This window comes from Typopeltis vanoorti, chromosome 3 (genome assembly GCF_054136105.1).
Source record: "Typopeltis vanoorti isolate ZY-2024b chromosome 3, IOZ_Tvanoo_1.0, whole genome shotgun sequence".
Classification (NCBI taxonomy): domain Eukaryota; kingdom Metazoa; phylum Arthropoda; class Arachnida; order Uropygi; family Thelyphonidae; genus Typopeltis; species Typopeltis vanoorti.
In genome coordinates, this window is record NC_143551.1 from 76934853 (window position 1) to 76957683 (window position 22831).

The window sequence follows — 22831 nt, forward strand, 5'->3', positions numbered from 1 at the left end:
GAATATTCATACCTGGAAACAGTTCTGTAGCTCATTTGTCAAATATGATAATTTTGTCTCCACAAGAGATTGATAACCTACAGCATTTTGATGGCATGGCTAGATAAACTGAAAATATAGCTCTAGAAATTAAAAATCATCTACTACCAATGCTATCACAAATAGCCATATTAGAGAATTCAAACCAACAGTGTGATGTCATCATCCAGGATGGCAAACACTGAAGAAATTATATGGATTAATCCATATGTTCTCTACTTTGAGGCAGATACAATCAAATCAGGATTCCTAGATCATCTAATCATAAGCTTGCCTATGGTACTGAAGTACTATGGGTTTCCAACCTTTTGTGGATGATATTAATAAAACAGACACACACACACAAAATAATCATTTAAAAAATAAATAATTAATAAGCCACTTAACTTCTGGAAAATATTTGTATTGGGTTGGCAAATAAGTTTGTTTGGTTTATGCATTAGTACAAGTTTACGCTGCTTTGCCTGTCACTATTGTTGCGCTACTGCGCAGTTGAAAGGCGACATTTCACATAACCTTTCAGTGAATTTTCATTCGACCTACTTCAGTTGTGTGTGTGTGCAACATATTTTTAGAAATGGAAGGAAATAACGTACGTTACCGGCATATTTTGATTTTTTATTTCAAGAAAAGCAAACAAGCTGCGGAGGCCCATAAAAAAATATGTAGCATATATGGGGGATGGTGACTTAACAGAATGCACATGCCAAAAGTGGTTTCCAAATTCCATTCTGGAGATTTCGACGTCAGTGATGAGTCTCGCGCTGGTCACCCGACCGAGGCTGATTCGAGTGTTGTGAAGGATATTGTCGACAAAAATCCATCACAAACAGTACGGGGAGATTGCTGCAGTACTGAACATATCCCATAGAAGCGTTGAAAACCATTTGCACAAGCTGGGGATATGTTTCAAAACTCAATGTTTGGGTGTCGAATGAATAACGAATGAATGAACTGAGGCCAATATGACTGCTCACATATCCATCTGCAATTCACTGCGACGTCATCAAGAAAACGACCCATTTTTGAAGCGGATGATTACGGGAGATGAAAAATGGATCGTGTACGATAACGTGGTACGTAAAAGATCATGGGACACAAGAGCGAACCGCCGCAAACAACCTCGAAAGCTAGATTTCACCCAAAGAAGATCATGCTCTGTGTGGTGGGATTATAGTGTTGTCCACTACGAGGTGTTACCGTCAGGCAGAACGATTGATTCAACAGTCTATTGCTCACAGTTAACGCAACTGGGCCGTGCAATTAGCACAAAACGTCCTGAATTGGCAAATCGGAAAGGAGTTGTCTTGCAATACGATAACGGCAGACCCCACACATTGTTAACAACAGGAGTAAATTGTTACGTCTTGGCTGGGATGTTTTGCTGCATCCTCCGTATTCACCGGACCTGTCACCTTCTAATTACCACTTATTCCGATCGTTGGAATTCTCTGAATGGAAATACCTTAGCAATTAATGAGGAAGCTGTCAAAAGACACCTGGATCAGTTTTTCGGTAAACTTCAGGAGTTTTATGAACACGGCATAATGAAGTTGGTGGACAGATGGCAAGAGGTCATTGATAAAGAGGGTCAATATATAACTGACTAGTATGTATTATATATATAATAGATAAAATGTGTTCCATTCCACTCTGAAAAACCAAACAAACTTATTTGCCAACCCAATATAATTTCAGTGTATTAGGCACACGTATTCACAAGAATATAATAATTTTATTACTGCAAATATTGTGACCAGAAACTAACAGGTCACTCAGTGCATCAGCATAGCCAATTAGTTTCTGGTCAAAATATTTGCCGTAATAAAATTATTATACTTAAATATAAAGAGCCAATAGGCTTCATTTCGACGATATAAACATTATTTAATAGTTCCTTGGGATTCATATTAATTAGCCTTTTTGTATTAGAATCAGTAATTTTTTTTTTTTTAGGAATGAAGGGAGACATCTTATGGTGTAGAAGATATAGGTGTTGAAAACCACTTACTTAAATGATATCACTGAGTAGAAATAATTTGTAATGTAATTAATAAAAACTATCAAATTAGTAAGAGACTGCAATACATTAGTCTGTTAATGCTATTTGTTTACAGATTGTCAAGTTTATGATCAAGCCATTTCAACATTCAGAGAGGTCTTATAAGTATATTGTCTTCTACAGCTGATATTAAAAATCAAATTAGATTTTAAGAGAGTAATATAGCAATTCAAAATAAATAAATAAACATACCCAACAAGGCTCTAATTCAACTGGCTTTCCATCTGCCTTATTTTGTACAAGACGATGTACATAATTATCTCCAGCATAATCCCAAACTCTGTTATTTCCTAGCTGCATAGCATAAGTATGTTGAGTCTCCAAGTAATGCCTGTATTTGTAATATATAATTATACTACAATATATATTTTAAGTAAGAAGAAATGTAATCTCTTGTTGCATTAAGCATTTTAAATCTGACAGAACAGTGAAAATAAGTGTAATATAAATGACAATGAATTTCAAATTCAGAGACAAAGAAAAAAGCAATGTTCATATATCCATAAGATTTTAGAATGGCTAAATTTAAATCAAAAATAAGGATTTCAAGTTTGAAAGTTCACTGCAAAAATCAGATTTGGTAGGCCTCATGAGGAGTTTTACCTAATCCATCTGTCCAAAATTAGTCTGCTAAAGTAGCAGTGGTATGTGCACAGTTTTCAAATATAGTTTAATAGTAAATTTATTTAAATTCCTGTAAAATAAATTTATTTATTTTACAGGAATTTATTTAAAATGGGGGAGGAGGATTAATGAGATTAATTATACCTTAAAAGATACAACAGCAAGCAAATGAAATATTTCAAAGCGCCCATGCAACCTAACAGCTAAATATGCTGGAAAAAATAAAAACCTCGACAGCACCAATGCCACTATGTGTAAATAATGGGAATGATAACTACAGGAATTTTAATTTAAGTAATGGCCACTAGGCCATTAGTTAACTTAAAATGAGAGAAGTCAGCTTCTCCATTCCTAGTAACTATTTTGTCTTTCTGTGCGTTTTCTCTAAATGTTACTTAATTTTATCCAAATCTTAATTTTCTCTATTTATTTAAAAAGATTTATCTTCCTAATCAAATTAAAGTAAAGCATCGATAACATTCTTCTGTATTTATGTTGACTAAATATAATTTACTTGACAGAATTCCACTGTTTTTAAACTTAAAACTTACAAATCTTATTGAAATGTAATTTGCACGTGAAAATGTTCAAATTGTCTTTCTTACTGATATTTTTAATTTATATCCAATCTAAAATATCAATATAATTATTAATCTCAGCCTTCCACCAGAGACATGTCCATCTAGACAGGTTCATCTAGAGCAGTGTTTTCCACCGTTTTTTGGATCATGCCCTACCTCAAAGATTTTGATGTCCCCCCCCCCCACCTCCTAGCATAATAGTCAGCCAAGTTCTGAAAAAGCATAATATAAATATGTACTTTAAAAAAAAAAAAAAGGAACATAAGTAAAACTGTTTTTAATTTGACTTTCTTCAATGAATATAAATTTTATATTACACTTTGTATATTATAAAACAAATTGAACTGAACTCAGGAAAATAAAATCCAAGTTAATGCGATTCTTGAGCTTGATGTCTGCTGCAAAGAGTTTTTATTTGAAATACTACTTTAGTCATTTTCAATCTCAAATCCCCATGGTTTGTGATATCCAGATGATTTATTTTTTTCAGTAGCAAGTCATTTACAGCACTAAAGCCACATTCAACTAAATATGATGATGGGAAGGGCAACAGTATTTTTTTTTGCAAAACTAGTTGAATTTCGGTATTTCATTTCTGTCTCGTCAGAAAGTCATGCCATTGTTGCTTTTATGTTGAATAAAGTTCTAATAGACTTCATTTTGCTTTTCTGCAAGTTCTTCTTGATACTGTATTTATGTTGACTGCTGTACTAGTGATGTCAACTTTTTTTTCTCGTAAAGTCAGAATTGCAACATCGACAATTTATCGCCAACAATGGTGAGTTTTTGCGTATATCGGTGATGAGGTGACGAATGCAACATCATTTTCTAATTGCCCCCATGTGAGGCATACGCCCTACGTCGGGAAACACTGATCTAGAGTGATTAACCAAGAAATACACCCCTTCTTACTTTATGCATAACCTGCATGTAAACATCATACTAACTTCCTATATACTGTATACGCTGCTTGAAAAAAAAGCAACAGACACCCCCAAGGTGCATTGTGCCATGTAACGAGTCGTGTTTGTAGCCAGAGGAATAAATTGGATGAACACGACGCTTCCAAGTCAGTGCAACTGTGTCCAGGTGAAACATTTGCGAGAAGGGACCTGAAAAGTTGAAAAAAGTGCTGCGATAGGATACCATATTGCAGGCCTATCTGTTCAGCAGATTGGGCTATCCCAGGTCAACAATCAATGATAGTATACTGAAATGGAAGTGCTGGGAGTCAACTGCAAGTGTTACCCACAGTGGATGACCTACCACACTCACTAAATGTGACCATAGGGTGCTACGAAGGATATGTAAAAACTGCCATTTGTGGGGTGACACACTGAATGCAGAGTTCCAGGCATCAACTGGAATACCAATTGGCACAAAAACATTCAGAACTGAGGTTCACAATATGGGTTTCCCCATGGTAGGACCACTGCAATAATCAAGCCCCACGTTACCGAAACCAACATGCAGCATCATCATCATCATCAGTGGTGAAAACACCATGTACGGTGGGACATGGAAGCTTGGAAAGCTGTGTGTTATTGAGTGACAAATCACATTACACTTCTACTGAGTAGATGGATGGGTGTGGTGGATGCCTGGTGAACATCTAATACCGAAGTGCGTAACTCCAACTATGAAATTCAGAGGTGGCATGTGATAGTATGGTCCTGGTTTAGCCTCAGACCTCTGTTTTTGGGGCCACAAACATTGAACTCTGAAAGGTATATGAATATCCTGGATAATGAAATGCCTCCTACTTTGTGGCATTTCCATGGAACTGACAATTGTCTCTATCAACAAGATAATGCTCATAAGGCTGCTGTAACTGCATGGTTTGTGGACATGAACATCACCACACTTGACTGGCATGCACAAAGCCCCTGATCGCATGAACATTTGTGGGATGAGCTGGAGCATTGGGTGTGATCAAAGGATGTCTACCACACAACAGTCTAGAACCTCATTACATGCCTACAAGAAGAATTGTCCAAAATGCCCATCGGTTGCTATCATATGCTTGCGGAAAGCATGCCCCTTAGGATTGCTGCAGTTATCACAGCAAAAGGAGGTCTTGCATCCTATTAAGGAGGGCACCATAGCTGTTTGTTCCTCACAGTATGGTGCCTGTTGACTTGTTTTCAAGCAGTGTGTGTGTATATATATATATATATATATATATATATATATAGGAAACCCTCCTTAGAGTACATATCAGGGATTTGATGACAATGATACATGTAAACAAACTACTATATATTGAAAGTTTATTTTTCACTTGGTTAGACTATAATAAATTTAGTTTAATCCTTTATCCAAGTGTGAGCAAACAAAGTTTGCACCTGAAAATATATTCTGGGAAGTGGCCCTTCCCTTAATGCATAACATTATACATATCCGCAAGGAGATGTGTTTTGCATTATGGGAGATACTGAGATAAGAGTGATGTTAGCTTGGTCCACCTTTGCTACGAGTTGCCCGGTTTGTACTACCTTACCCCAGTGCTGAAGATATTTTCAGGCGCAAACTTTGTTTGCTCACACTTGGATAAAGGTCTAACCAAGTGAAAAATAACCTTTTAACATCTTTCTCTAAATCCAGAGTAATTTAATAAAAAGATGGCACACCTTTTGGCAACTCCTTTAGGTAAAGATGACCTTGCCATTGCTTCTGCCTGGTATCTCCATTTCTGGGCCTGGCTCCCACTGAAGAGACCTCAATAAAGGTCGAAACTAGTCTGGGTAGTGGCCCTTCCCCTTAATGCACAACATTATACATATCCTCAAGGAGATGTGCTTTGCATTATGGAAGATATTGAGATAGGAGTGATGTTAGCTTGGTCCACATTCGCTACGAGTTGCCCGGTGTTGTACTACCTTACCCCAGTCCTGAAGATATTTTCAGGCACAAACTTTGCTTGTTCACACTTGATAAAGGATTAAACTAAATTTATTAAACTACTATATATGTTTGAGATGAGATTTATATTTCTGAACGAAAATCTGAAGCACTGAAAGAAAACAACAGAGTGAGTCTGCAACTGACTAACTTACTGTTTAAAAAAAGAAAAAAAAGTAAACAAGTATATATTCAAGTCAGTTGGATGGCAAAGTGGATGACACTTTTGCTCTCCAACCAATATGCCAATTCACATTCCTTTATGGGAATGGATGTTTTCGTTATTTCTTTGGATGGTTTTAGATTATCTACCCATCAGCCCACATCTAGTACTAATGTATAATGGGTTTACAATCTTTCACAGAGCAGATTCATTTATATATAAAAAACACAATGAATAATGATCATGGTGACTAAGCCAATACACATATGAGATTCATCATGTCATGCTATGTATAGGTTGGCTACAGATATTCACACTTACAGCTTATCTTCCTTTCCTTCATTTTCTCACATTTTTATTTATTGTTTATTTTTAAATACATATTTACCTTCCTGTAACACACACAACAAGCAATAAAAACATGTCAATACTACTAAATTACACAATCATTTAGTAGTATTTAATTTAATTTGAAAAAAAAAAAGAGTTTAATTAACCTATCCAATATCCATAACACCTATCAAATTCTTCCTTAAAGCTACCTACCTAAATTCACTACTTTTATAACTCACTGCTGAGTACCATTCCACATAAATATCTTTGAAAACTCCTTATATTTGTTCTAACGTTCTTGGAAGTTTTTCCCACTATGTTATACTATAAATTAAAAATGCCAAGAAATTATATTTTTCACTATAAATGGCGGGCCTGGGTGGCTGAGTAGTTAGCATATCTGCTCTCCAGCAAAAAGGCTGTGGGTTGAAATCCTGCTCTGGGCATGGATGTTTGTGATTGTCGGTAAAAATACTAGTGGTGGTGGGCAGTAGATGGCATTGGTGTAGTTGCGGTTCGTCGTAGTTGGTGGATTGAGTGGTAGAGACACAGAGTTGTAGAGTAGGTGCTCTCCCTCGATGAGTCTTTGGACTCCCTGGAGGTGTCATCTAATAATAATAATATTCATGTCAGTGGAATTCATACTCACAGCGTGTTAATTACAGAGTTGGCCACACAGGTAGAAATTGTATGTGACCGAAACAAAAGTGACAGAGTTCAGTGTTTGTGGCACCAAAAACAGAGGTCTGAGGCTAAACCAGCAAAAACAGGACCATACCATCACACTGCCAGCTCTGAATTTCATAGTTGGGTTACGCACTTCAGTATTAGATGTTCACCAGGCATCTGCCACACCCACACCCATCCATCTGCTGAGTAGAGGTGTAATGTGATTTGTTACTCCTAAATAAAAGTGATAAAAGGAAAAATAAAATATATTACTATCTCTTATCCAGAGTATTTTAATAATAAGGTGTGACTCCATTTGGCTACTCGTATATGGAAATATGACTTCTGCATTACTTCAACCTTGGTATCACCTCTGAGTCTGGTTCTCACTGATGAGACTTCAACAAAGGTCAAAACCAGTCTGGATAGTGAGCCTTCCCATAATGCATAGCATTATGCATGTCCATAAGGAGATGTGCTTTGCATTATGGGATATTAAGGCAAGTGATGTTAAATCATTAGCCTCTATATACGAGTTGCCTTGTCCTGAAAATACTTCAGGCGCAAACTTTGTTTGCTTACACTTGGATAAAGGATTAAACCAAGAATATAATTTCTTGGTATCTTCAATTTAAAGTTCTAACATTCTTCTTTATTAACTTGTGTGTGTGTGTGTGTGCAGGCAAAATATACAATTCATTATATTCATTAACTCATTCTGACTACTACTACCTTCTCACCAAATCTGTCATCCCAGTTTGCCACACAGAATATATACTTGTGTAGCCAACTCTGCAATTAATAAGCTGTGGGTATGAATTCCACTGTGACATGAATATTTTATGAATGTCATCAGAAGGTAGATAAATTTTGTCATTTGGAATGAGACCTCCCAATTATCAGAGCCATGAAATTGAAGAAATTACTATGTTGTCTGGTCTCTAAGGCAATGTTTCCAGAATATTTAATCTCTAGCCTACCCAGTACCAACCCAGTAAACCCTACCTCCTTGTTCACTTTTCCAATCTCTTAAGATCATCCTGTAAAGAACTGAGGTCATCCAAACAATTTACTACTCGTATACAAAATTTATTCTGTGAGTTTGAGGTGAAATGCAAAGAGTGCTAATTAGAACTGTATAGGATTGCTGCGCATGTTTTAACAAGCTTACAGGATATTATGAAATTTTTGAAATTCAATTCTAATAAACAGTAGAAATCATCAACATTATCAGCTATTCCTGACCATAAACATAACGATGTAACAAGATATTTGTGACAGTGCTATTTGTCAAATTTACACAACTAATAATTTCTTATCAACAATTTTCTTCCAAACTAATCTGTTATCTGTCAGATCTTGCATTTGTCTTCTGACTACTATATGAATCAATCCACTTAGATTTTGGTCTTCCTTTAGGTCTTTTTCCTTCCATGGCATCAAACACCTTATTTGCTAAGTTTTTATTTCCCAATTTAAGTATTCATTTCTTTAGATTAGCTGTGTTAACATATTCTTCAATGTTAATAATGCCATTGGTCACTCCCTAATTTTCTTCAGAACTCTCAAATCTGTGGTCTCTTGTTTTTGATCAACTGTTTTATTTCTAACCCAACTCTCATAACAAAAATTAAAATTATTTTGAATATTGTTTTTATTGTTGAGAGATGACAGTTACATTGGTATGGGCACCTGGTCAGAATGCCACAAGAGAGGCTCCCCCAGCAGGCCCTCTTTGCCAAGCCAGAGGTTGGGAGGCCATGTGGAAGGCCAAGGACTCGCTGGATAGATTATATCTAAAACCTTGGATGGACACATTTGGGAGTCCCACCAGAACATCTGAGCTTGGTGGCGGAAAAACGTAACCATTGGAAGTTCCTCTTGCAGCTGCTGCCACAATCCAATTAGGAAAGGTGGACCTTGAAGATGATGAATTGTTTTTATATACTGCTAGTTTAATGGTTTGACTAATCTCTGTTAACATGAAAATTATGATAATTCCTTAATAAGCAGGTTCACTATCTTGATATGACAAAAAGCTTATTAGAGAGAACAGGAATAACACTTCTAGTGCCACATTATTTTATGACAGATCTTGAATAATATTGTCACCCCCCACCCTCGATAGATCAATCTTCATATCAAACAAATATTTATTATTATTATTAAGAGACCTCCAGGGAGTTTGGAATTCATCGAGTGACTTCTTGTAAAAAGTTTTATTATGCTTTTTTTATATATTCTTTTTATGCTGTATAAAAAGTACCCAACAGATCTAGCAAGACTATCTCTCCAGTAATTTAATCAACATATAAAATAAAAAAATAATTTAAATAAAAATTTTCTGTAGTTTCCAATAAACAAAACAAGTTTATTGGAAACTTGGGAGGAAGGCAAGTGAAAATATTTTGCACTCCTAATGTACAACTGCATACATATACACATATAAGTAAAATCATAATTTTAATATTTATTAATTATCATTACTTGTAACTTATTTTTTAATACACATGCACATACACAGACCACTGGTTTCCATAAATTAAGAAACAAAGAGAAAAATTATGACAACTCAAAAACTAGCTATCATATGACATGAAAGAAACATCCACAAAAATTGTAAATGAGTAGTTTAATTCAGTAACAAATATGAAGATAATGGTCAAAAGTAAGGCCAATCTAAGATTGTCAAAGTACCTCAATGAAGTCACTGCTCACAGCAACAAGGTTTCATACTGTGTATAATTGTGTCCAGGAGCTCAGCTGGTAATAAGCATTGCTCCTGCAATGTTCTTGTCTCTCGAGATTTTTCAACATTATCATCTTGTAGGTTAAATATCTCTGCTATCACATGGACGAACATACAGATTATAGGATCCCATCTCTATAAGTTGCAGCATTCGTGGTTCCATTAGGAAGCACATACAGGTCGGTGCATTCACCTAACAAGATGCACACCACCTTCACCATAAATCCCTTTCGTGAATATTAGAAGGATGATAATGTGTACCTGGTTCTATCCAGATCAGAACAATGCCAGCTATCACTTTGTAGAGAGAAACAGAGACACATTATCATTCCAATAATATCTGTAAAAGGGACATTTATGGTGGAGGTAGTGTGATGGTTTAGGCAGGCAACTTGAGTGGATGCAGAGATCTGAATGTGATGCTTAGTGGAGCCATGAATGCTGAAACTTACAGAGACAAGGTCTTAGAACCCTATATTAATCCATATGCAGGGTGTGATATGAGAGACATTTATCCCACAAGACAATAATGCTCGACCTCATAGAGCAAAGCCCATGGATCAATATCTTTAAGAAGAGACTATCATATCTTATCATATTGTATGTGTGGACAGGCCAGCCAGGTCTCCTGACCTTAATCCTATTCAGCATGCTTCAGGTGCTCTAGATAGACATGTTGCTGCTCTCAACTCCCCTCTTCAAAACCTTGAGGAACTTAAGAGAGCTTTGCAGGAGCAATAGTTATTATTACAACTGTGCTCCAGTATCTAGGCTTTTATCTATTACGAATATGTATACTATCACATAAATCTGAATTATATATCTGAATACTAAATATTGAAGTTGTACGACAATGCAGAGTATTATAAATTGTGTATATAACTGTGCTGCATGCTAATCTATTACTTTTGTTCATTTCTTAAGGATCTTCCCAATATTGGAAGGTACAATAAATTAGAACTCTTAGAGAGGGAATTAATTATGTTTATTACTTTCTTACAATTTTTTTTAATACCATTGAATGTGTAAAATATGAAATAAATGTGTCAAAGAGTCATGGGTTATTTCTAAGTAATCATCTAATAATTCAGCACCACTCATTTTTCAATGGTATCAGACCATCAGAATGTTGCTATATATATATATATATATATATATATATATATATATTATATATATATATTCTAAACAGAGAGAATCATATTAATGAAGATTAGACTTACTTGTAAGCATGGCCTTCAACATATCTTCCACATCCAACATGTCCACATATTAAACAGATCCATAAATTCTACAAAAAAAAAAAAAAAAAACTTTCTAATTAACACTGATTTTGTGATTGGTGATTTAATGGTCAAAATAAAAAATTCAGAATATGCCAGTGAAATAATTTTATTTATCAAATATTTCATTAATCTTACAAGCAATTTCCTAAAGAAGATGCCAGTAAAGAAGCATGAAATACTGTGATCAAATTAGTCCCTGACAAATTTGTTTAGGCATAGTCGCTTTATATACAAATGAAAAGAAATGTCACCACTATCTGAAGAACATTAATTTTTTCAAGAATGTTCCAGTTTGCTTCAAGTCTTAAGGGAAATATTCAAGAAAGAGTAGAAAGGAATATGATACTATATGGGGGTGGTACTATATATGAGTTCCCAAAAGGTGTCGCACATTATTATTAAAATACTCTGGATTAGAGATATTCGTTGGAAGTTTTTCCACTTGGTTATATTATAAATTAAAGATACCAAGAAATTATATACTTGGTTTAATCCTTTATCCAAGTGTAAGCAAACAAGTTTGCACCTGAACTATTTTCAGGACTGGGGCAACTCATAAAGAAGCTAATGACTTCACATCACTTGCCTTAGTATCTCATAATGCAAAGCACATCTGCTTATGGACATGTATAATGTCTGTAAGGAGATGTGCTAAGGATCCTTTTGGCAACTTTATATGAAAATATGACTTCTGCATTATTTCAATCTTGGTATCACTTCTGGGTCTGGTTCCCACTGATGAGACCTCAATAAAGGTAGAAACCAGTCTGGGTAGTGACCCTTCCAATAATGCAGAGCATTATACATAATCATAATGCAAAGCGCATACCCCATAAGGGTATGCGCTTTGCATTATGAGATACCAAGGCACGTGACGTGAAGTCATAAGCTTCTATACATTAGTTGCCCCAGTCCTGAAAAATAGTTCAGGAGCAATTTATAGTATAACCAAGCGGAAAAACTTCTAACAACAGGACTATAGAAAACTAAACTCTTAACATGTTCGTTGCCAACTACAAGTATACTCATAGTTGGTATGAGCCTCACAAGCCAACAACGAATATACTCTTATGTCTATTACTGACCTCCTATGCCAAGCACAAGTTAACCCGTAGTATAAGCACATTAATTTGGACCTTTGGCTTGTGAATAAAGCGGAGAGCATGTCTGGGGGCTTGGTAGAAGGAAAATATTTCAGCAAAAGTATAGTATATTATAAGAGGTATTGTTGCATAAACTGTGTATTTATTGATGCAAATAAAACAATTTTTTGAAATTTTTTCAACACATACATATATTTATATACGATATATCATCATCTGAGTCATTGCTAGAGTTGTCTGTAAGATTATAATCATCTTCGGAATTGGAACCAAATAATTCATTCCATTCATCATCGCTCATATTAGCATAAGCTTCTAATTCTTCATCAGTAAGCTTCCTTTTACTGGCCATGGCATAATTGAAGGTTTTTATTTAGATAATTTTAAATAATTGTAAGAGTAGACACGATAAACCTTACTGCATTGAATGCTGAATGCCACTGCCTCTGAAATCAAGTTACACAGTTGTCAGCGCATGTAAGACATAGGTGGGGGAGTGATACGAGATTACTCGTAGTTAGCGTATGAAACAAAATTCTGTCTGATAAGCCAGCTACGAAACAACTCGTACTGACCTTGTAGAAGTGAAAATGCTTGGCATGCAGTAACTAACTATGCCTGAGGAGCATGGCAGTGAACGTGTTAACTTTACCATTGATACAGTTTTAACAATATATTTATGAAAAAAAAAAAATTTTTTTTCCTTCTCCAGAAGTTAGGCTAGGGTCAACAAGTGACCAAAGTCAGGATGAGGATGACTTTAATATGAAGGTCATCCTTGTGAATGCACATTTATAGAGGATGACCTTAATATGACAATCGTAACATTGAATATTATTTTAATCTAATTAAAGCAAGTTCTCTAACATGATAGTTTGTTTCCATACTTTGCAATGAATCACACATTTTGATGTTTAAAAAACATGCCTAGAGATAATAATTATTAACTGAATTTACTTGGCTAATAAATTACTACAATAATATTTTGCCTTGGTCACCAAGAAACTTCATGTGCAGAAATACATTTTAACACGTGCATGCAAGCACACTAACAGGAGGCAAACACAGTGAAAGACAGGCTCCTTTTAAGAGGTGTAGTGATGGAAACTTGTTGAAGTCTTCGATATTTTAAATAAAGTGAGGTAGCTGAATGTGTGCAGAGCTGAAATGTTGTAATGTTGTGCAGATTCTAGAAATAATCACTCTGATTTATATCTTCTGCTGCATAAAAGGGAGATTTTGTTCCATTAGATCTGATCTGGTGGTCTGCTTACATCTGAACAGCTGTAGTGTAGTTAATGGAAATAGTTTTTGTGTTTCTTCAGATGGATATTGGCGGTTCTTCCTGTTTGTCCAAAATAAGTTTGCAGAAAGTTTGCAGAAGCAAGGGATGCAGTGCACTCCAGGATGGTCTATATGATGGAGAGGATCTTTTGGTAAGCAAATAAGCATTCGAGCCATACCTAAAATTAGCTACTCATATCTGCTCGCCAAAAGCTCCCTCCATCATCTAGATCAGGCATGGCCAACTTCATTCTATACAAAGGCCAATATATGATGAGTGGTAGCAGCATGGGCCACACACATTCAGACAGAACTTAAATAAAAATAAACTCTGCATTTTTTTCAAGGCAATAATTATATGTATAGAATTACTATATTTGTTAAATCGTTTTACTACTGGGAGAACAATATAAAATACTTGATTGATTTAAATATAACTATGACTTTAATGCTAGTAGCTCTTCATTAATAACAAAGTCTTTGGAAACAGTTTGAATGAAAATTAGAAGTTGAACTGTATCTGTTATGTCAGTTGATTCATCCAGAGCCAATGAGAAGTAAGCTGAATCTGTAATAGCACTTTTTAATTTAGTTAATATGCGAGAACCTATTTCCTCGACTCTTTTTGCTACAGTTTGTTTTGATAGTGGGACGCTTTCAAACTCACTGGCAATTTTATCTTCCCCAAAATGCACGTGCCATTTTCACAGAGCAGTGTTTACAAATTCACCATCAGATAACGATTTTTCTGCTTTTGCTATCTCTGCGCTTACAACAAACGATGCCAAGAGTGAACTTTTTTGTATTGATATTGGTTTAGTAAAAATAGATTTCCGAGCACTAACCTTTCTCTTCAAATTACGTACAATTTTAGTACGTACTTGTCGAACATATTCTTGATATTTATCAGAATGGTGCTGTATGTAGTGGTGTTTGAGGTTATATTCCTTGTGCACAGACAATACTTGCAAACACTTGGCTTGTTGTCGTTATTGTTTATAAAGAGAAATTCATTTTTCTATTTCTCCTGAAATGACCTGTTTTCTTCAGAGATCTTACGTTTCTTACTCATAGTACACAAATGCTGAAGTAGCACAAACTGCAACAATAACACTGCTAACTATGAAACTGAGTCTCTGCACTGTAACCAGAGCAGTGCAAGTGACTTTCAATGATGCATTACTCTGGAGCACATAAAAATCTACCACTCCCACTACTACAACTCGCACAGAGAAGCAGTAGATTTTATAAATTGAGTAATCTTTTTAAAGTAATTTTGATTTCGTGTTGAGAATATAAATTGTTTCCATCATCAAAAATAATGAATATAACTAGTATATCAATCAGAAAATCTGCAGTTGAAACTAATAGTTAAATTGATAATACATATAATTTAATATAGTTTTTATCCTGCTGCGGGCCACACAAAATCATGTTACGGGCAGCATGCGGCCCGCAGACCTGCTGTTGGCCACCTATGATCTAGACCAGCTTTTCTCAACCTTTCTAAGCCCGAGGACCAGTAAAATGCCTAAAACAATTCTAAGGACCACTAAGTTATGTATTTTTATAAAATGTGTGTGGGGATTACCAACATTTATAACATATACATATTACATATACATACATATACAACATTTTACATATACATAAACATTTATGAATACACATGGAAACATAATTAAGTTGGAAGTAAATGATTAAAAGTGTATCATCACTGAACAAAGTTTTAATTTTTATTAAACAAATAAAAGTATCATGTTTCCAATTTGCTGTGGGCAAATGAATGGGTATGTCAGCACCGTCCCACAGACACCCCGCATTCATATGCCCACAGCAACTTTTATATTTTATATGTTATCCCCATTCATCTTCCCACAATTACTGAGTTCACCCCACAACAACATTTCTAGCGCCATTGGCATCATGGGCAAATGAATGGGGAATGTCTGCACTGTCTCGCTGAACCTTCATTCATCTGCCCACAACGACGTTTATCTTTCATTCTCCATTCATTTACCCACAGCAACTTTTATATTTTATATGTTATCCCCATTCATCTCCCCACACTCATTTGGCCCACAACAACTTTTATCTTCAAGCACTCTCTGATTCGACCCGCGACATGTAAACTGTTCCATTTGCTAAGTGCATTGTGAGACGAGGGAAAAATGTTGTGGGAAAAATAATTCAGTATTATGATGAACTCCATTCATCATAATACTGAATACAAAATTGACATCCATGGATTCCATCATGGATGACATCCCTTGTCCTGTCCAAACCATCCCCTGCATATACCCAAAAATTTCACTCAGAACATCCCAAAGCCATTAATGCCCCCCCCCCCCCACACACACACACTTCTGGCCGATACAAATCACCTTATTTCCCTGACGAGTTTTTCATGACCAGCAAAAAAATTTAAGACATCCTGCTATGTGAGGTCATTCCCGCTATCTATAAACAGTCCAATCCATGATGTCAGTTGCAAAGTGCCATCCATGTGGTCGGGCACATTTTCCCGCCAGCAACCGTATGCCGTATATACTGTATGCATGTGATTTGTACTAATCGTGTTATGATGGTGGTCTTAATTATATCCGTCCTGTTTTATCCAGAGGCACAACAGTGGGCATTGCAAATCTGGCAGATTTATTAATCGTGTGGTGGTTTTATTTATATCCATCCTGTGTGCTGCTTGTATTCGTTACATTGTGATGTGTGTGTTTCTGTACAATCCATCACCGTACGGATGGTGACGTCTGCATATGACGGATTCGGTGTGCTCGGCGGCATATTCCCACAAGTGACCGTACGAGATATGAAACTTCGCTAAACGGGATGCGGGCAGCTATCCTCCTTGCTAGCAGAGCTGAACCTCACCATCACGTCGCTTTGCGTAACTTTCGTTTCATCCCCGATTATGTCCGATTTTGGAAATGGATTAATTCCAAAACCAGTAACGAGAATAATTGGAAACTGTAGTCCTAATAAATTATATGATATAATTATGTTACTACTTACTTTTAATGAGATGGTTCAGCTTCTCAGCCTTTGCAAAGTTGCTGGATATCTGGCTCAATATTGATCAACTTCAGTGGAAGATCAGCACACACACACACAAAGACGATTTCTGTACTTTGTTTTTATTTGAAGGAGCGATGAAAATTCTTTCTCATAAAGATAGGTTGTAGAAAACTGCATGACGATTTTCAGTGCTTCTTCAGAAAATTTGAGAAATTCATTTCTCAATGAAGGCGAGATCTAGAAACGAGCCAAACGAAGATCATGGAATTGCATTTTAAGCCCACTGTCACTTGGAAGCTCAATTAACTGTTCTTTTTTCAATAACGGCAGGTGATTCTCGCAACCGTAAGCCTGAAATAGATCTCGAGCCCATAGAAATTTATTCTAAAAGTTATTCAGAAAATGTTTCAAAATTCTGTTTCAGAGTTTCGAGATGGTCACAAACCCTTTCTAGAAACTCAGAATCAACAAAAAAATCATTTTTCACTAAAAAGGATTCCAGTGTTGGAAAAGGTGCAAATTATCTGACTTTTAAATAACTAATGCACAACACCATTTTTTTTGTTGTTTTTTTCCTCAAATGCCTTTATTTTGTCGTAGGCATCAAGAACAGTTAAATAATTTCCCTGAAAGGAGAGATTTAGCTGATTTAATTTCAAAAAAAATGTCTGAAAGATAGGATAGTGTTGATAACCATGCTTCATCATCAAGAAGTGATGCAAAATCAGAATTACATTCATTTACAAACAATAAAACTTTGTGCCTTAATTGAAATAACATTCTTAGTACTTTGCCCCTGAAAATCCAGCGGATTTCAGATTGAAACAAAAGTTGTGTATATTCACTGTCCATTTCATCGCAGAATACTGAAAATAACCTGTTATTTAGCGAGCCTTAATAAAATTAACTAGCTTTACAGCGTTGTATAGCACAGTTTAAATTCTGGTGGCATTCCTTTGGAGGCCAACCTTTCCCTACATATGAAACAACATACCCGATTCATACTCGGAGCCACTTCCTTGACCACAGAAACAACCCTCAACTATGCCTGCCTGTAAGGGTGCGAGCTCCATCCAAACAGAAGTCCATGCATTTTTCCCACTGGATCTCTTTGTGTATTATGTAATTATTAAGAGTGTGAAATATTTCTTCTCCAGTTGTTCGGAATGACAAAGTTCTACAAAACAGAATATCATCATGAATGTTGTTATCATGCGAATATCTTACGTAGCATAATAAGGGCTCTTCTTAACTCTTTCGATTAACTGAGATTCTGTCACCTGCCATATCATTAATTCTGCGACCGACAGTGTCATTTGAAAGAGGAATCAAATCAACATCTTTTAGTAACTTGTTGCCAAGCATAGTTTTTACCACATCTTTTATAGCTGGAAGTAGAAAATTTTCCCCAATAGAATAAGGTTTTCCTGTTTTCGCTATGCGCAAACTTAAGAGATAGGATGCTTCCAGTGCCTTGCTATTAATCGAACCCATGGCTGAAACTATATCTTTCCCATGATTTAATGTCCCTAAGCATCACTGAAAAAATTCAATTGGCTTATTTTTCACATCACAATGTTTAGTTTCTAAATGTCGGAGTTTTGCAGATTTTATGCACTCATTTGACAACACTTCATAACACAAAAAAAAAACTGAGGTTTCTGTTCACTTTCATCTCCACACCAAGCAAACCCGAATTCCAAATATGAAATGTTATATTTCCTACTGTATTTTTTCTTTGAACTGCTTGTTTCTTCTACTTTAATAGTATCAGATTTATTCGCAGTTACAATACGTGTATCACAATTAGGGTTAGCATCACCTGTTTCATTTGCTTTGCTTTTCAAAGTCCTAGTTCTAAGCCACTTTTCCATTATTAAAAAACGTTTCCGAAAAATATATAAATACAGGTGGTAACTCATGGCATACTTTGTCCAAGTATCACTTAGCACTTTTGAAGATATACTGAGCCTTGGTTGAAGGATGAAAACCTTCAGTAATAAAAATCAAAAAACAACAAGCAATTGGTTGACATGTGAATAACACATGTTTAATTTTAAATCTCATAAAACAGCAAGGGAAGGTGGAAGCAATAAAACTATATTGTTGTTCACTTCACCCCTCTTTTATTATTCGTCATTGTGCAGCTACAAATTTAGCGGCAGAATGACGAATAATAAGAGGGGTGAAGTGAACAACAATTTAGTTTTATTGCTTCTGCCTTTGAACATTCTGACGCTATTTGTTGGGTTTTTTAAGTCTCCATTTGATTTCAATAATTTTCACTTACTTATTCAATTTTAATTTGTTTTGTTTGTATAATTAAAAATATATATATATTTATTTAATTGTTGTACCATCATTTTTTATTTGGATTTTTTATTTTATTTTTTACAATGGAGAACTTGTGAATGGAGAACCTATGGAACAAGTAAAACATTTCAGCTACTTAGGCACGATTTTTAGTGAAGATTGTAAATTAAATATAGAAATAGACAACAGAATCAGCAAAGCTAGTATGGTGGGAAGTCAATTGAATAAATTCATATGGAATAAGAGAGAAATTAGTCTAAACACTAAATTAGCTGTATACAAGACAGTATTCAAACCAGTTTTAACTTATGGATCTGAGAGCTGGGTCAGAAGTAAAACACTTGACCAAAGACTAGAGACTGCAGATATGAGAGTCCTGAGAAAGATTATAGGCGTGAACAGATGGCATCAATGACAATATCATATTAAAAACGAGGATATTAGGAAAGAACTTGACATTGTCAGCATCCAGGAATGCGTTAGCATTCCTGGATGCTGACAATGTCTCAAGTGGTATGGTCACTTAAACAGAATGGGCGAAGAAAGATTAGCAAAACAAGTGTTCTCTGCCAGGTTGGCAGCAAAACAACCCAAAAGTAGACCAAGATATAGGTGGATTGATACGGTACAACGTGCCTTAGACGATAGATATATAAGATCTGATAGTGTTGGAGTCTTGACAAGTAACAGACTGATTTGGAGGAAAATTGTCGATAGGAAGTTAGTAATGATGTAATTTTTTTTCATGTAGTACTATCATATCCTGTACACCCCTTGAGGGTACATGGCAGGAATTTGATGATGATGATATTTATTTAATTAATTTAAGTCTGCCTGCGGACCACCTGTCCCATCGTCGCGGACCACAGGTTGAGAAACACTGATCTAGACCATTCTTAAGTCTTGCTACAACAAACTTTTGTATTTTGGACAAACACATGAAGAACCACCAATATCCATTTGGAAGAAGACAGAAACAATGTCCATTATCTGTGCTATAGCTATTCTGGTGTAGGCAGACCATGCCATGGATACAAATCACTGTGGGTCCAATGGAATGAAATTTCTTTTTTTATGTACAGGAGCAGATATAAACTGGAGAGATTATTTCTAGAATCTGCCAAAGCATTACAACAATCATCAAATCTGCATAAATATGGCTGCCTCACTGTTGCTAAAATATGAGAAGCTGTTATTTTGAGACCTTCAGCAATTTTTCATCACTGCACCCATAGAGGGCACAGTTAATGCTGCAGGATCCTGCCTTTCATACCTTTGTGTTTCCTTCCTGCCAATGCACCTGCATAAATGTACTTAGGTGTATTTCTCTGTGCCCATTTCTCTCTTGCTATACCAGTATTTTGCAGTGCTCACCAAGATGCCTTGGTGAGCACTGCAAAATACTGGTATAGCAAGTTATTAGCAAAATAAATTTAGTTATTTATCTATTTAGTTGTTATTATCTCAAGGATGTGTGTTTTCTTACATTAAACATAAACACGAGTGATAATCAAAAGTCCAAATATCAATTTTATTGGTGTTTTTACATCACTATATACCCACGTGTTTTTCAAATATTAGACGTGTCAAAGAAGCGTTCTTGCACTGTTTTGTTCCAATGCGCATGCTCTGGGCGTTAACAGGGAACTTGAGCGTGTGATTAGTGTTGTTCATTTGTTCAGCTATCGAGGTGTATTGCTGCTGCTCATCAAATATGCCTTGTGATGCAGCCCTCAGATTTTTTTTAATGTGGCCCCTCGGATTACCTAAGATTGGACAGCCCTGTCATACATCATCAATATGATGTCTATCAATAACAAGATTGCTGTCATCTGAGAAGGTTTGTACAGACAAATAGAACTTTCAGTGTGCTGTAATTGACTGAAGCATTTAACAAAGATGTTCCTGACCCATATTTCACCAAACTATGCACAAGAAATTGAAGAGGATTGGTATTGGCAGTTGCATGCCTACACAGAAACCACCGATTTCTGAGAAGTGAAACGTTTTGTCTACAGTGGTGTCAAGGAGCACTGTGACTAGACATTGAAATACTGGGAAAAAATTTCATGTGGTTATGAGTCGGGGTACAGCTTGTTCTATACCGATGGTAGGTAGAGAGTTTGGCTTGTAAACACAACTCAAAGTTCTGGAGGTGGTGTCATGATGTAGGGCATGTTTTGCTGGCTCAGAATGGGACACCTGTTATAGCCAGAAAGGTGTCCTCCATGGAAATCTGAACATTGTTGCTGTACAAGTCCTTCTTGCAACGTTGACTTTTAATCCAGCAGGTGAAAAGCAGAACTGAGAGCAAAGTATTCTTCTGTCAAATCTGAGCCAGTTAAAGGACTGTCTGGTGAATGCCTGGTATGTTGCAGACGTATGTACAATCCCACACCTTGTGGAATTAATTGATGCCAAACCACATATGTGTGTTTGATTCAGGCTGAAGGAGGTCCAACACAGTATTCAATAAAAGTTTCTAATTCAGTGGGCCACTGTGAACATGCAAAACTCATAGTTACCTGTAAGCTCCACAAATAGGTTAAATAAAAACTTTACACTCCAAACTGCATTCATAATATCTATTATTCCTGTATCTTAAATTTTCCAATAAATATCTTCATTTAAATAACTGTCTCTTAAACTTAGTTCATTCTTTTGTGAAAATTTGGTATTTATTTATATCATTTTACATAATCATCTTCAAAATAACACAGAAAAAGTAATGTATATTATTTCTGGGAAAACTCCCATGTTACTCCTCTTTATAAACTATTATGATTACAGCTATTTTGCCTGCTTCAGTTTAGGAGTATCCCTGTTTAAATGTCATTGGCTATTTACTCATGGATTCTTAGGGCATTATGAGTGTAGATGTACTAAAAAGTATATGTAGCCTAAGGAATAGAAAATTGCACATACCTTTTTCTGGGTGTTGTGGCTTTTCCTCAGTCTGCGATGTCGAAAACTGCAGAGTGTGTGTGGGGGGGGGGGGTAGGCAGTATGGTAGAATAAGTTAGAAAAACCCGGGTTTTTTTCGTAACATATAGAAACATATACTTTTATATAAGGTGGGGAAAAAATGAAAGGGTTAATTTTTTTAAAATAGGGAGGGGGAAGGGGAAAGGTGGTTGACGGGGTGTGGACCGTTTCGACTATTCGTGGTCGTCATCTGAACACATTGGGAAAGTGGAAGCTATATCTATATAGCTTCCACTTTCCCAATGTGGTCAGATGACGACCACGAATAGTGGAAGCTATATCTATATAGCTTCCACTTTCCCAATGTGTTCAGATGACGACCACGAATAGTCGAAACGGTCCACACCCCGTCAACCACCTTTCCCCTTCCCCATTTTAAAAAAATTAACCCTTTCATTTTTTCCCCACCTTATATAAAAGTATATGTTTCTATATGTTACGAAAAAAACCCGGGTTTTTCTAACTTATTCTACCATACTGCCTACCCCCCCCACACACACACACTGCAGTTTTCGACATCGCAGACTGAGGAAAAGCCACAACACCTAGAAAAAGGTATGTGCAATTTTCTATTCCTTAGGCTACATATACTTCTTAGTACATCTACACTCATAATGCCCTAAGAATCCATGAGTAAATAGCCAATGACATTTAAACAGGGATACTCCTAAACTGAAGCAGGCAAAATAGCTGTAATCATAACAGAAAA

General features: G+C 35.9%; 1 protein-coding gene across 1 annotated transcript in view; it reads right to left on the reverse strand.

The window, feature by feature from the left end:
* Positions 1-22831, reverse strand: part of LOC150108289 (BRCA1-associated protein) — a 257850-nt gene that overhangs the window by 81948 nt on the left and 153071 nt on the right. Inside the window, exons 10-11 of the mRNA XM_090415728.1 lie at positions 11345-11412; positions 2294-2432 (exon numbers count right to left, since the gene is read on the reverse strand). Of these exons, the coding sequence (XP_090271854.1) occupies positions 2294-2432; positions 11345-11412 (207 nt within the window). The remainder of the gene's footprint in view (positions 1-2293; positions 2433-11344; positions 11413-22831) is intronic.